A 15,209-nucleotide genomic window follows, 5' to 3' on the forward strand; every position below is an offset into this window, starting at 1 on the left:
ATGCAAAATATGGCTGTTAGTGTTTCACTGCATTTCAAAATACCGAAAGTCACAGATGAACTAAATCATTTGTATGGCAGTGGCAAGGGGGATGGCGGGGAGGGTGTTTACTTGCTAAGCAGATGTTACTCTGGCACTCGCCTTTGACTGCTAGAGCAAAGCTTTCCCATGTAAACCAGGTAGCTGATTACTATGGTTGGTTGTATTCCAGATTGATGGTGTCATTGTCGTGAGGTGTGATTATTGTTGTCGAGGCTTTCTTAATATCCGTAGGTAAAAGAAATAGCACATGTATACAGCTGAGGAATGGTTTGTCTTTCTAAATATGAAGAGCTTCTTTGGAGGCTGTCTAGGCGCTGTAGGTGACGCTTATATCAGATGTCAAGTCAAGGCACCTTCTTGAACGTGGTATAAAGTCCTCTTGGAGTGAAGCATCATGGTCATTCCATAAAAGTGCCAGGAGGGTATTCCTCAGACGAGGCATAGAACTGGTAGACACATTAGCCTTCCCAAGGGCGTCGTGCACAGATGGGACTGGGTTGCTTTTCATCAGGAGCGTAAACATTTTCAGTCTCATAAAAAATTACAATATTTACACTTTGGTTGCAGTTAAATAATTTGGCAGTTCAATTGATTGTATTCTACCATAGTGAGGGGCTTGTGGTGTGTGCCTTTCTCCGACAATGTTTTTCATTTATTCGATGGATTAATTGTGTTAACTAGGAACTGGGCGTTCGTGTGAAACTCTTTATGTATGGAATTTAGAGAGCAGTCTGAAAGGGTTCTACAGCAAAAGTGATCCTAACACTTTGCTTATATCTTCCCTTACCCATGGCAACATCGTCTTTTTGATGCACAAATGGCCTTTGTCGGGGATAAATTTGACTGTACAATTACCAGAAGGTACCGAAGGACGTGTTCTGGGATGACCAGGTGAGGAGCCTACAGCAGGCGGCAAGGGTAAAGGAGTTGGGAAGAGTGGAAAAAGAATTCCAACAGAACAAAGGGAAAAGAAATAAATTTCAGGAGGACAAAGTGGCGATGGAAATTATTCAAAAGGTACAATAGATGGAGAAATTAAAGCTGAGAATACAGATGCTGGAAAGATGGTAACAGTATTTTGAAAAGCTGAACTAAGAAAATGAACCTCAAGTGTAGGATATTGGCAAAAAATAATGTTCAAAATGGAGACCAGAACTGCTGCAGAGGTTAAAGGGACCTCTGGGAGATGAAAAAGGGAAAGCTCAGGACCATCCGGAATAGCAACTGATTCAATAACAGCGTCCGAAGACCGGGTCAACCATGAGCTTAATAGAATATATGAAAACTTGACAAAGGAATACATAGGATCAGAAGAGTGTGTTAAGAGCCCTACAGTAATGATAGGAAGTGAAAAGGGACACACTGGAATGTAGAAATTATATTTGTTCATGAAAAGGCACTTGAGTACAAGTACAAGATGAATAAATAAACGAAAATTACGAGGACAGAGGGTACTGCGAAGACTCATTTCACAAGTGATGCTACTGTACTGTAATAAATGGTTCTATGAAGATGATCTCCTACAGCTAACAAACTCTGAGGAAGAGGTGGTGGTAACTTCTAAATGGTCGAAAACCGAAATGGAGAAGAAGACTGAAAATTGATGAGAGCAAAAAAACGCTTTTGGTGACCGGATATGAAGCAGAGAAAAGATGCCAACAGGAAAGAGGCACTGTGGTTGTTGTAGGCGAGTTACTGGGGTGTAATCTGTACTGAGTACCGGGTGGTGTCACAAGGGGTGCTCATGTTTCAAAATATAAATGGCATATGTGATTTTCGATGCCAGAAATAAGGAAGGTCTAGGATATCACGATAAAAGGGGGTAAATGAAAACCCAGACTTGTTAGGATTTCAGGTAAAATGTCAGGACCAAAGTTTTGCGAGAACTAATTTAGAGCTTAAACTCTTAAACGTACAAAACGTTTGTGATAATTGCTATTTTTTTCTTTTATTACAAATAATATGGTATATGTCTAAAAGGTAATTAACTCATTAACTTCCCAGATAAACTGCCACGAAACTGAATGCTCATTTGTATAAAGAAAACATGAAATGTACGTGTACATATAAAATAAATTCCAAAGAAGCTATTCCGAATCTCTAGCACCTCATCCAGATTGTATGCCAACATCAATCATGCTTCGATCACTCTACAATCGCTCTTTAAAAAACAAGTCACCAACATGAAGGAAGAGAAATCATTTGCTAGTATTATCAAGGGACGACAGGTAGAAAATTGATCAAACCGAATCACTGAAGCCCTTATTCAAACCTAAAACAGAAATCTTTTTTTGATCACTTGGATTTATGTAGACGCAATGACACTAGACATCACTTATTCACTGTCAACGTAAACGCTCTGTCGTTCAACATGACGGCTAAAACAAAATGTTGTTTAAGAGGTGCCTTAAGTTCTGTACGAGCAGGTTCTCTACCGTGTCTTAACATCATGCCACCAGATTTGGCTACAAAAAAACTAATGTTGATTGCAAAACTGTAAGCAAACTTGTGCGTTTGGTTGGGGTAATATCGCCGAGACGAACATGTGTGACTAATTTTTCCACCAAGATAGAAAAATACTGGCAATGTTGAGCAAGTTTAGCGCCAATAGGCCAGAAAACGTTCCCGTAATACGCTGGGTATTGAATGCTGTATTCCGAAATTTGAGTCAAAAGGACACTTAATCTAGTGTAAAATCTCAGTCTACGAAAAAATCAAAAGATTTCTTCCACATACCACCTCCTAAAAAACTAAGTAATTTGTACACTCTTTACAACAAAGAATTGAAAGATTTATGAGTAGGCAATTAAATTTCATGATGAATTCTTTGTCAAAACTGCCAAAACAGGACCTTCCATGACTTTTCAAGGCTGCCAAAGTGTTATAAAAATATGATATTATACAGCTCTCCGCTGTTCGGATCATAAAACAGCAAGTCCCTTCCAATTTCAGTGCAACAGCCTCCTCTTTTTAACCGTGAAAACCATATGCTCGGAAAGATTAGTTTATCTCTCCTCTATACAACATGAAAACATATTGTCAACAATATACTAGCAAAGTATCCCTCTAAAATAACCATGGTAATGAATCGGTGGGATGCTGCAAGTGTCTTCAGAAAAGACTTATTTCATCCATTCAAAGTAACAGTTGTTGTGGGATTACAAAAAGAAAAAAAAAGTTTGAGACTACATTTGCAGAGAAGTGTATATGTCAATATAAGACGACCTCATCTTACCCAACCACAACGGCTGAGGGGTTTTACCACTGGACCACTAGCATGTGTCTTCAAGGAATACATTAAACGTACCTTAGACCTCCTCAATCCCCAGAAATATGGGAGTTCAATTTAATTGAGGTAAATCTGATTGAATTATGGTAAAATGATAAAAAGAGTAAAAAAAAAACAATACTTTTTAATGAATGCATTTTAAATTTGTCTGTAGCCAAAAAGTACAAAAAGTTATGAAAAGCTACAACATCAAAATTGACAGACTTTAGTTGACCTGAGAACAACATCATGGGGCATATACCTTTTGGTGTATGATGCTTTTCTGTCCTTGAATATGATTGATGCTGTGACTTTCTCTCTCATTCGGTTTCTGGCTGTTTGGTCGAACTGGAGGCGATACCGATGACACTGTCAGTGAAAGAAAAAATATCATCAGTATTCCAGTTGTAATGTTTCCAAAGAAAAGTTACCTGAAAAATTTAATTTTCAAATAATACACATATAAATTTTGCCACACCAAATATATATATATATATATATATATATATATATATATATATATATATATATATATATATACATATATATATATATATATATATATATATATATATATATATATATATATATATATATACTAAGTCAAGTTTACACATTTACACAATTCTTGCACATTTTAAAAATCAAACGGTGCATATTCATGGGAAACATGAATAAAGAGGTGTAAGAAAGAAATAGGAGAATTCATGTTATTAGTTATTGAGCCTGCTCTCAAACTAGTTCAGGTATCCATTATCTTTATCTCTGAAGGTTTGGCATTAGACTTTATAATAATTAAGATCCGTAATTTAACTGCAAAGTGACCTGGTGTCCAGAAACTGGAAAATAGACAAAATATCAAAGAATGAGATGGTTTGCCATTTGATGAGAAATGATGAGGAGCAGTTAATCAGAAAAGTATTAAAGCTGAAAGTAGCGAGATGAACACCAATAATAATGTCCAGAAAATCACGGAGAAATAGCACAGACGAAGACCTATTCTAGGTATACGTATTAGTTCGTTAGACGAGTCCAGAGGTTCACACCAGGTTTTTTGTTGACTTTAACACCTTACCACACTCATAGTCATTAGCATTTACATCAATACTTGGGATTCACTGGACTGCCATCTACACATCCTAGAAATACTTTGGTTACTTACTGTGACTAAAATTTACATTACTGGCACACAACATGACTACCCATCCAGGTGGTCTGCTTACGAAAATTACAATTTGTCTACCTGATTTCCTCATTAACTCCTCCTAACTTTCCCCAGTCCCTTCATTGAGGTCAAAAAAAAATATATTTTCTTTGGAGAGTGTTTCTTCATTCATCATTAACGTTTCACCATGAGTCTCAATTTACATGGTCTGAATTAAATCGGTTCCTTTCTACTCTTTTCCTTTTTGCGCACGTGCAGGCATAAGGCCGGCTTAGTCTACACCAGCCATCACTGACCAGATGGGAATTAAAGCATAAAATGCACAAGATATTGGAGATGGAAGAGGAATCATTTCACGTCTATTGCTGAACGTCAATGATGAACTAAGAATACTTTCTTTACGTATTTCTATTTGAGAGTATTTTTGGGCTCTTTGAAGGGCATGAAGAACATTCAAATGAGTTACTGAAGAAATAAGCAGAAATAAATATTAACAATTTTCCAAGAGAAATGCACCCAAGTGAGTATAGTTATGCTGAATTGACCAAATTTTAGTCATAATAGCTAGTCAGCAAATACATAGGTCTCAAAAAATTGCATCCCTAAGTATTGATGTAAATGCTTATGAATATCATGCGTCTTGAAAAGACCGCACTATACGCATAAATTTTAACATTAAAAAACCAACAAGTCTATATATAATTAGTTTTTATTGTATATTTATTTTATATCCTGTTCGAACTTTCTATAACTTAATGATAATCATAGTTATAATAATTTATCATGAGTTGGAATCACAAGGCAATGAACCGTTGTACTGTAGGTATCTTGATCTGTTTTAATTTATTTAATATTACCTATAAATATATATTGCTTATAAAGTGTCTCTTTCATTATTATTATTGACTTTAGGTTTGGTATCGAGGGTCATACCAGGACTCCTGGGTAATACAATTGTAGTGCACGCATATGATACAGGGGTCTAAGTTGTTCAGCTCCTCCGTCTGTCTGCCACTCTGTCTTTCTCTCCATTACGAAACTTTGTTTTTGTTCCCTTTATTTCAAGAAATATGTTCAAAAGGGAAGGGGAGACAGGGAGGCAGAACAAGGCGTGATCCAACCTCCAGATTACTCGGGACGCGTCCACGGAAACTGCACATCTACTTAACCATGATTTTAAATGGATCATTTTGTACATGCCTAGAGCTAGATGAGGGATCAAGGACTCCATGAAGGTGCCGATGGTGTAAAACGTTTGGGGACACTACTTTCAAGAGTGATAGTACCACCAGCACTGTGCTGATGAAGAATCGTTCTTAGGAAATATAAAGCGAAAAATCTAAAAAGAGGAAGAAAAAAAAGAAACCCACAAATATGATTAATCGCCAATATTCCTGATCTGATTTCTGCCAGAAATAAACACCTACCCTCCACTTGTGATGAAGGCGACGCAGAAGAAGGCTAAGTTCGGCAAGAGAATGCGGGCAGGGGGGCCACGAACAGTCAGCCGGGGAGTCGCTCGGCTGATCGGACAGGAGGATCATCAGAAATTTCCATCTCTGTTGAACAAAATGGTCGATTAAACATTTCCTCTTTTGGATCAATGTCATGAATGAATTTATCTCTGTTTGCAATAATGACTAACAAGGATGACCGTTAATCCCGTCCACACGTTCGAGCTTTGCCCGACGAACTTTGTTTGATGTGACGTCAGAAGCGGGAAAAGTCAGAACCTTATCCGCTGTTTCTCCGCTTCTGACGTCACATTGAACAGAGTTCGTCGAGCAAAGCTCGACCGTGTGGACGGGCCTTTAGTAGATGAGAATGTGCAGGTCAATGATTTCTGCGACAGGAAATAAGTGCACAGCATCAAAATACCTATAAAACCAAAGTTGAGTATCAAACAACAAATTAACATGACATAAAACACACTGAGAAATGAGTCAAGTGAATTGTTCAAAAATGAGAAAGGATCTTTGGATGACATTCAAGAATGAAATTTACCTGAAAATTTATATAAGCTCTCTGGATTATTAGCGATGCCCATTCCACTTTCCGCCGGTGTTTCAATTCTCTGTATTCCTCTCTGGCCTGAAATGAGATACAAACTTTAATCATAAAAATAAACTAATTTCATATGATGTAAAGGAACTCTTTTCACGTTATTTGGCTACGATAAAAGAAGTAGACATATAAATGTTTTCAAAATGAGACTCAGCACGATCACTTATCAGGAAAAAATGTTCTATATTAGAAAAAATATCAACAGTTTTAATTTTAGCATTTCAGCAAGATTCCAAATTTTTATCACTTGGGAATGACTACTATTATCAAGAGACTGCAACGGACTCAAATCTATTATCTACCGAAAATATTTTGTGTATCTAACGTTTTCAAATAATTACATAACATACACTACTGAGGTTTCCAAGTGGCAAGTGAGAACAGAAAGACCCATCTACTGCCTTCTTCAAGTTCTTTTGAGTCCTTTGTTCTTACGACCTCCTGGGACAGGATGTCATGTGCGAAAATAAAGAGAATGACGCAGTCTACATTAATTAACGTAGCTTGAGCACTGATGATAATTGTGGAGCATCGACAAGGTCAGTAGGACGGGCAGCCCAATGTTTAGTTAAATTTTCACTCGCAACATTTTTAGGACGACATTCAGAGGCACTTCAGCTTTACTGATATAGAGATGTACCTCTCCTAGATAGAAAGCAACATAAACTCGAGCACAGTTTCATCCTTAACATGAACGTCAAACGCATAATATAATGTTCATTCATAACTTGTCGGTGGAAAATAAACGAAGCATTTGATCAAATTCCAAAACAAAATCGAAAGAAAAATGAATAAAAGTGTACAGGCATGATTTTCATTGTCACAAAAATACAATTATTTGAAGTACACCGAAGATATTTTACGGTTTTTCTAACTGGCAAATACTAAACACAAAGATGTGTAATTCGTAGGAAAGGGCAAAAGTTCTTATAGAGTCATGCTATGTCAATAGCATCAACTTCATCTGCTTTTGAAAATGAAAATGGGAGTGAATATGAAATGCATTTTCACGGCGGATCAGAAACAGACGACACTTCATTCAGGGGAACTCACCAGCGCAAGTGTTCTGGTTGTTAAAGATCTAAATGGCTGCGTGGAAGTTACAAATGTCCAGTAAAATTGAAAATCATAACATCGTCTATTCTCCCTCCGAATATACTGGGAGAGGCCAATACGTTATCAGGACCTACTTTTTAAAAAAATGGAACTCGTCAAAATTCACCAGCACAAATGTTTTCCAAGTTATAGATCTAAATGTGTGGAAGTTAATAGTGCCCCAAAGCCTTCTGAATTTGTAACATCCTACCCCCCTCCCCCCGGCCCCCGCACATTCACTTACCAGTATAAAGAACTTCCAGCCTTTGACTGAAAGCCTGGCGTCTTTGGCCGCTTCGGGGTCTGTCTTCTTCAACTGCACATGCAGCATGTCATGCAAAAATCAAAACGGAAAAAATTGCAAAAAATTAGGTTCGGTGAGTGACAAAAAAAAGTTTTGTGATAGGGAAAAAAAAAACAACAAAAAACCTTATGACAGGCTACTAAAAAATCATGTTAAAAAATGAGTTCATGAATAAAACCAACATTTTCATAAATGTAAGAAAAATGGTGACATAAGCAAGGCACTGAGGAGGTTAAAAACGCTACAACTAAAAATAAAAAACAGAAAATAATTTGCATGGTCACTTGAAGTAACGAATAATTCATCATATTTCAGGTATTCAAAATATCATTTAAAAAATACAGACATCAACCAGAGAAGTCAACACTATTGCGTCAACATGCGACCTGGCTGCCAATCAAAGCAGAAATCAAGCTCAAGAACGAAGAGAGAAATCTAAGTCTCAAAAATATTCACTGCAAAGAACATACATTTTTGCTGCTAAGCTTCAAGTATTTACCGTAATATAAGTCACTTATATAATACTGGCACACTGCAATTTAAGCCTAGTAGTTATGAAAGAGAGCAAGCATTTCCCAGCATTCCTATGATTTTCTTTATGCCAATTCTGTTACAAAAATGATCTTGATGAAGAGCGCCTTATGCAAATGAGCACCTTATCTCCATGGAATACTTCTTATTTTTACCCTCACAGCTTAAAGCTGTCCTGGTAACATTCCGTCATTAAATTAGGGACACTGCTGACCAGCAGGTTGTCAGTGCACGATAATGAATCCTTTATACTCGTAGGCCGGGCCTCAAGTGCCGTGTACGATCACATGGCAACGTTTTCTCATGAACTTTCATAAAATAAATACTCGTTTCTTTTTCTTCATAGGATCAGTACTCCTCTCAAGCCTGGCCTGTGAAAACTGGTATAATTTTGTCCTGAGCAAAGCTGAGATGATTTCAGCCAAAAACGCTGAAAATCACTGAAAAGATCCTTCTAACGGTCTAAACCAGTGATTACCAACCTTTATACCTTCAAGGAACCCCTGAAACAATTTCTCATAACCTAGGGAGCCTTTTTCTACAGGTACTCTCTCTCTCTCTCTCTCTCTCTCTCTCTCTCTCTCTCTCTCTCTCTCTCCTCTCATTTATGTATGTATATATATGTGTATATATATATATATATATGTATATATGTGTATATATATTTTGTATATATAAATTACTTTATATAAATCATATATCATCTCCCACTGCTATTCGAGCTGTGTAAATTCAGATCAGCGTCATTTGCAATACCTATTTATTTCAAGACTTCTTGTGGAAACCCTTGATAATGGCATAAGGAACCCCAGGCTGGTTGGGAATGGAATCACTGGTCTAAACTAACGATACAGCCATAGCTTGTCTTGTAATCTCTGCTTTGGACAGTCTTCACTGCAAGTTGAGTGTTCTTACCTAACAACTTGAAATCACTGGTCAAGAATTAAATACAATTCCTCAACATCAGCAAATAGGATTTCTCTTCTAGTTAAGACAAAGACTAATTTTTCATTGAACGCAATTTGTAACCAGATGATTTCCTGGATGGAAATTCTTTTGTTTTCTAAAATGTCATGAGACTTATTTGCAGTCATCTGTAAGAGTCCGCGTATCTGTGCTAAAGTACTGTTGTTAGTAACACCGTTTAATAATAGTTTAAATCATTCTTCTTTGCAATGACGCATTTATACTACGTATTACAAGTTTTCCGTAGACCAAGTAATAAAATATCCCGCCTTTCAAAACAGTCTGTGTCAACATGCAAAAAATGTACAAGAATTTTTGCATCATTATCGCTAACAGTTATCAAAATTCACATGAATTGAACACGAGATCACTGTTCTAGGTATAACTATCCATTATCAATTACGTCAGAAACTACAGTTTACTCATTTCCATTACTAATTTCCAGTGCATACTCTAAATATACTATAATCCATAAAAGAGAATCGAGAATGTTAATTTACATAAATTCATTACAGTTTCAAAATACAGTTGGAAAGCAGCAGCATATCATATTTTGTTCTACTAAGCAAAACCTTTTGTGAGCCACAGGTGCAGCAAATAAATTTCAAGAGCAAACAAAAACGACCCTAATCTATGAACCGTCCGCGTCTTTTTGGGCAGTTTGATTTTGCAAGAGACCTCAATAAGCGAAAAAGCAGAGAAGCAACAGAAATGCTGGTGTTGTGCAATCAAGCGTGTAAGGGGTAATATTCATCTGTCTGTTTCAATAACACGTGGATTTTTCTAAGATCTTACCACAACTTGTTAAAATTCCTCAATAAATATTCCTTATCTTCAAAATCCAGCAATAAAATTTTCTGGCACTGTTGTGCTTCAAGAACTATAGTAGATTCACATCAACCGTGCATTTGATGTCTAGGCCAGTCCCTTACGACGCTCTTGATTGGCTGTTGATAAGCCAATCACAGGGCTGGAAACTGTCCCTCGAGAGAGTTCACATGGGTAGGATCTATGTTCCACATCTCCCGCGGGAAATGTCTTTCAAAAGTATCCCTCGGGAGAGGTGGAACACAGATCCTGAATTTCCAGCCCAGTGATTGGCTTATCAACAGCCAATCAGGAGCGTCGTAAGGGACTGGCCTAGACATCAAATGCACGGTTGATGTGACTCTACTATAGTATGGAATTTCTAAAATATGCTATTACAAATTTTAGGTTTAAACCTTGAAAGCTTTACGGTAAACCCAACAATATAAGTTCCTCAGGTAACTTTGCCTGCAACTGTTTATAAATATCAGCAATTGAATGTGCACAACCTTATGATGATCTTCATTCCGATTTTACGAAATTCAGAGAGCAGGAGCTTCTAAAAATAAGGACATGATGAACAAAAGGCGTAAAGAGCACAGAGGAGAGAAGCATCGAAGGCAGCCGCAGAGTCGGAATATACTTACCGTATATTTCTTGGCCTGAAAACGGTGCATTGCCATGCAATTAAAAATCAACTAAGTTACACATTCCTTTATTACTTACTAAAAACAGATGTGTACGAGAAACATTTCATCTAACCTTCATCGCCACAGAACAGCATATCTAATCACTCTCTCTCTCTCTCTCTCTCTCCTCTCTCTCTCTCTCTCTCTCTCTCTATATATATATATATATATATATATATAATATATATATAATATAATATACATTACATACGTATATATACGTGTATGTATGTATATAATATATATGTAATATTATAATATATATATATAATATATAATTATATATATATATTAATTTTTAAATATAATTTTCAATCACACGTTAAAATGTTGTATGTACATATCACATAAATTTGAAAGTGGTCAGGGCCTAACTAAGTTTCTTATTTTTTTACCTGTGTTGGTGTGATACACCACACACACACACACACACACGCACACGCACATACATAGATGTAATATAGATATGTATGTAAGTACATATATGTGTACATATACATATATACTTGTATATATACACTCGTATGTATATATACACATATATAAAAATATCTAGCTGTCTATCTAACTATCTATATACTATGTATAAATGTATCTAGTATGCATGCTGATGTACTATACACATATTCCTGGTAATTTTTGTGTGTATGTATGTATGTATGTAGTGATGATGTATGTATGTATGTATGTATGTATGTTGGATGTGTGTATATGTATATATATAATATTGAATCTAATATATATATATATACATATATATATATATATATATATATATATAATATATATATATACATATATCTATATATATATATATAGTATATATATAGTGAGATTATAGATAGATATCTAGATAGTTTTAGGGCATAGTTTTTCTCTTATGCAATTTTCATTAAAAACAATTGCTTTAGTGGCATCAACAAGTTTCTTGAAGGTATCTTCATTACGGCAAAAATTTTCCCCGGGGGACCGAAGGAGGTGCGCAAGAACGTAGTTTAGAAATTCCTTTGTCCAGAGGAGATGTGTAAATCTCACAGCCAAAACTAAATCGGACAACAATACAACGATTCCTTCGGAAACGTCTGCGGGCTCATAGAAATCAAGGGGTCATTCATCGACATTATACAGTAGATGTTCACGACTGGAAACCATCTCTACAAGAGGTGATAGAAGGCACCCAGGTCATGTACAACACGGATAACTATCATGAACTTTCAACAAGAGTCGTATCATATACTCCCCTCCAGCAGAGGGAGGAATGCCTGAGCCAAACCACCGGGAACATGGCGCCCCTTACACAACACGAGAGCGCCCAGCGAAGGCCAAGTAACATGGTTGCTCAAGTCACTGAGGCCCCGTCCAACACGAATGTCCAGCCGTTAATCAGCGTAGACCACTTTGGACGCAGACTACACTCAAATTTAATATTATATACATTAATGTATAAACATTTATTTGTTTATATATTTCACCAATTATATCTTGATTATTTATTTCACCAATTATATTTTGAATATTTATTTAACCAAATGTTTAAATATTCACTTTTGTTATCATACATGTTCTCCTGTTCTTTGTACCCAAAACAACGCTCTCACCTCAAATGGTTAAGTTGTCAATCCCCTGACCAATCAGTACCCAAACCTCAAGGTCAGTCTTCCCCCACGATTATATAAATAGGCCGAAAGGCCAAAATGTAAGTCCGTCTTGCGTAATAATATCTAAGATTTATAAGGGTTCGGTGGTTTTTTTAACAATGAGCTCGAAAAGACCCTTCTCGCCTGGTATCCCTAAAGAGAACCTGCCCCCAAACGACAACCAAGGCTTCGCAACTGTTCGAAAGAAGAAGAAAGAAACAGAAGAAAACTCCGGCACCCTACAACACCAGCAACAACCAGCTCCCCTCGACATCTGCACCTAACACGACCAGTCACACAGAATTCCCGGCATTACCGAAATTCAGAGCTGACACCAACGAAGGCCAGACATCTAATGCACCAGTGCTGGCCCTTGAAAGAAGTACCCAGGAGCAAATCTCACAGCCAGACCAAACCTGAAAGGAGAGTTCACCATCACTCCAAGGGATCAGAAATCGGCCGAGCTCCTAAAGAACGACAGCTTGTGTTTGCTACTCGATCGTACCGAAAATATTACGAAGGGGATGATCTGCAAAGTCCCCAAATACGTCACCATCGACCGAATCCTTGAAGTGCCCAGCATCATGAGCGCCAAGACTGGCGAAGAAACATTTTAGATAGAAGTCACCTTTAAAGGACATATGCCGTCCAGAGTCAACCTTGGGATCCTCGGCACCTACCAGACTGAAGCCTTCATACCAGAACCTTTGAGATGTTTTAAGTGTCAGAGGTTCAGGTACCAGAAGAACGAGTGCACGTCCCAGAAGTGTGCCTAACGAAATACATGGCAAACAGAAGTGTGCCTAACGAAATACATGGCAAAAGCCCACAAAGTTGCCCGATGCCCCAACTGTAAGCAATACGAAACACAATTCCCAGACCACTTCCTCGAAGAAGAGAATCATTTTCGTCATGAGTATTAGTTGTTAACTATTTAGTTGGCAATTAATTACTAAACAACCTTCTTTTCTCCTCCGTTTTCGGCCGCCTCACGTCTAAAACGACTGCAATTTTTCAACTATCACTCTAACTACCACTAAGCTGTTGCTAACTTCTGTGTTGCTGTCTCTAAAATTTATATATCTTCGTTTTTTCCTTCATCATTCTCCACCGCTAACGACCGGTGCTTTTTTTTCTCTCCTCGAGTAAATTAAAAATGGTATTTAAACTCCATAGAATAATTATTTCAATTTTCCGTTCTGGCTATCTCCGACTCGCCAATACTGGCGGCTATCGATCTTTTTCTCCTACTGATGGGTGCCTGTAAACCTTTCATTTCAATTATTTCATGCATACCATTTCACTTTCACAACCATATAATCTTAATAAAGGGCATATTCATATCATTAAATCTCACCATTCGCCTGCAAAATATTCTAAATGACCTACGGGCTGCTCTATGAGCAAGAGCCCGTGCTGGCATAAGGCCAGCTAAATTAAAAACAACAACACCGAATGTACGTCAGTAGTTGTTTGGTAATACCACTAAGGCAAAACAGCTGTCGCGACAGAATTCAATAAATGGATGAAGGAAAATCAGCGTATTTTTCACCCGAATTTGACGAATGAGACTCTGTAAAAACTCCGTCGGTATGAAGATACCTGTCAGAAACTCATTGATACCACTAAAGCAATTGCTTTCAACGAATATATATACATATATATATATATATATATATATATATATATATATATATATATATATATATATAGCGAATCCCACAGGAAAATGATAGTCAGAAATCCAAGCGCTTTCGTCTTTACTCAGACATTTAATATATTCAGTTTTACAGGTTTTGGACTGTAAGGTACTTTGTAATTTATCTATTTTAATTTTTACCCTTTTGACAATTAACCATCTAGTATTCTTGATCTTGTTTTGTACCTGAGACCTTTCTCTCCAATTGTACTTCATTAACTCTTTGACAATGTCTGAGTAAAGACGAAAGCGCTAGGATTTCTGACTATCATTTTCCTGTGGGATTCGCTTATTTATGAAGTCACGTCCATCTACAGTGATTTTTTAAGCATATATATATATATATATATATATATATATATATATATATATATATATATATATATTATATATATGTATATATATATATATATATATATATATATATATATATATATATATATGCGTACATATCAACATGCTTATTAGATGTAATGAAACCTACCCTTGCATAGTCCAACTTGCCTTCCCTAATGTAAATTAACTAGACAAAACGTAGCCTTAATGGCTATGGGCAATCCTCTACAATGAAGATTAATACAAGAAATTTGATCGTATTTCCAAACATGTCGGTGCTTAAGCATATTCAAGGGAAAATGTGAATAACAAGAATTTTTATGTAAGAGTTCCACTATATATATATATATATATATATATATATATATATATATATATATATATATAATATATATATATATATATATATTATATATATATATATATATATATATATATATACAATAATGCAAATGTTCAGTAGTATAACGATAACAAAAAATCAGTCTATTAACAACGTTTTTTTTTCCTAATAAGGTGACCCACCTGAAAGAATGGAAAGACCAGGCCGACCAAAGGATAGCAATACATATATGAATTTATTTCCTCCATGAATCATTATGATCT

At 36.3% G+C, this 15,209-nt stretch overlaps 1 protein-coding gene across 1 annotated transcript in view; it reads right to left on the reverse strand.

The window, feature by feature from the left end:
- LOC135200669 (unconventional myosin-Ia-like) overlaps nt 1–15,209 on the reverse strand; it is a gene marked incomplete in the record, with an annotated part of 253,582 nt that overhangs the window by 14,092 nt on the left and 224,281 nt on the right. Inside the window, 5 exon segments of the mRNA XM_064229278.1 lie at nt 3,573–3,679; nt 5,903–6,034; nt 6,480–6,566; nt 7,879–7,950; nt 10,890–10,904. Coding sequence (XP_064085348.1) covers nt 3,573–3,679; nt 5,903–6,034; nt 6,480–6,566; nt 7,879–7,950; nt 10,890–10,904 — 413 coding nt within the window.

This window comes from Macrobrachium nipponense, chromosome 27 (assembly GCF_015104395.2).
Source record: "Macrobrachium nipponense isolate FS-2020 chromosome 27, ASM1510439v2, whole genome shotgun sequence".
NCBI lineage: Eukaryota > Metazoa > Arthropoda > Malacostraca > Decapoda > Palaemonidae > Macrobrachium > Macrobrachium nipponense.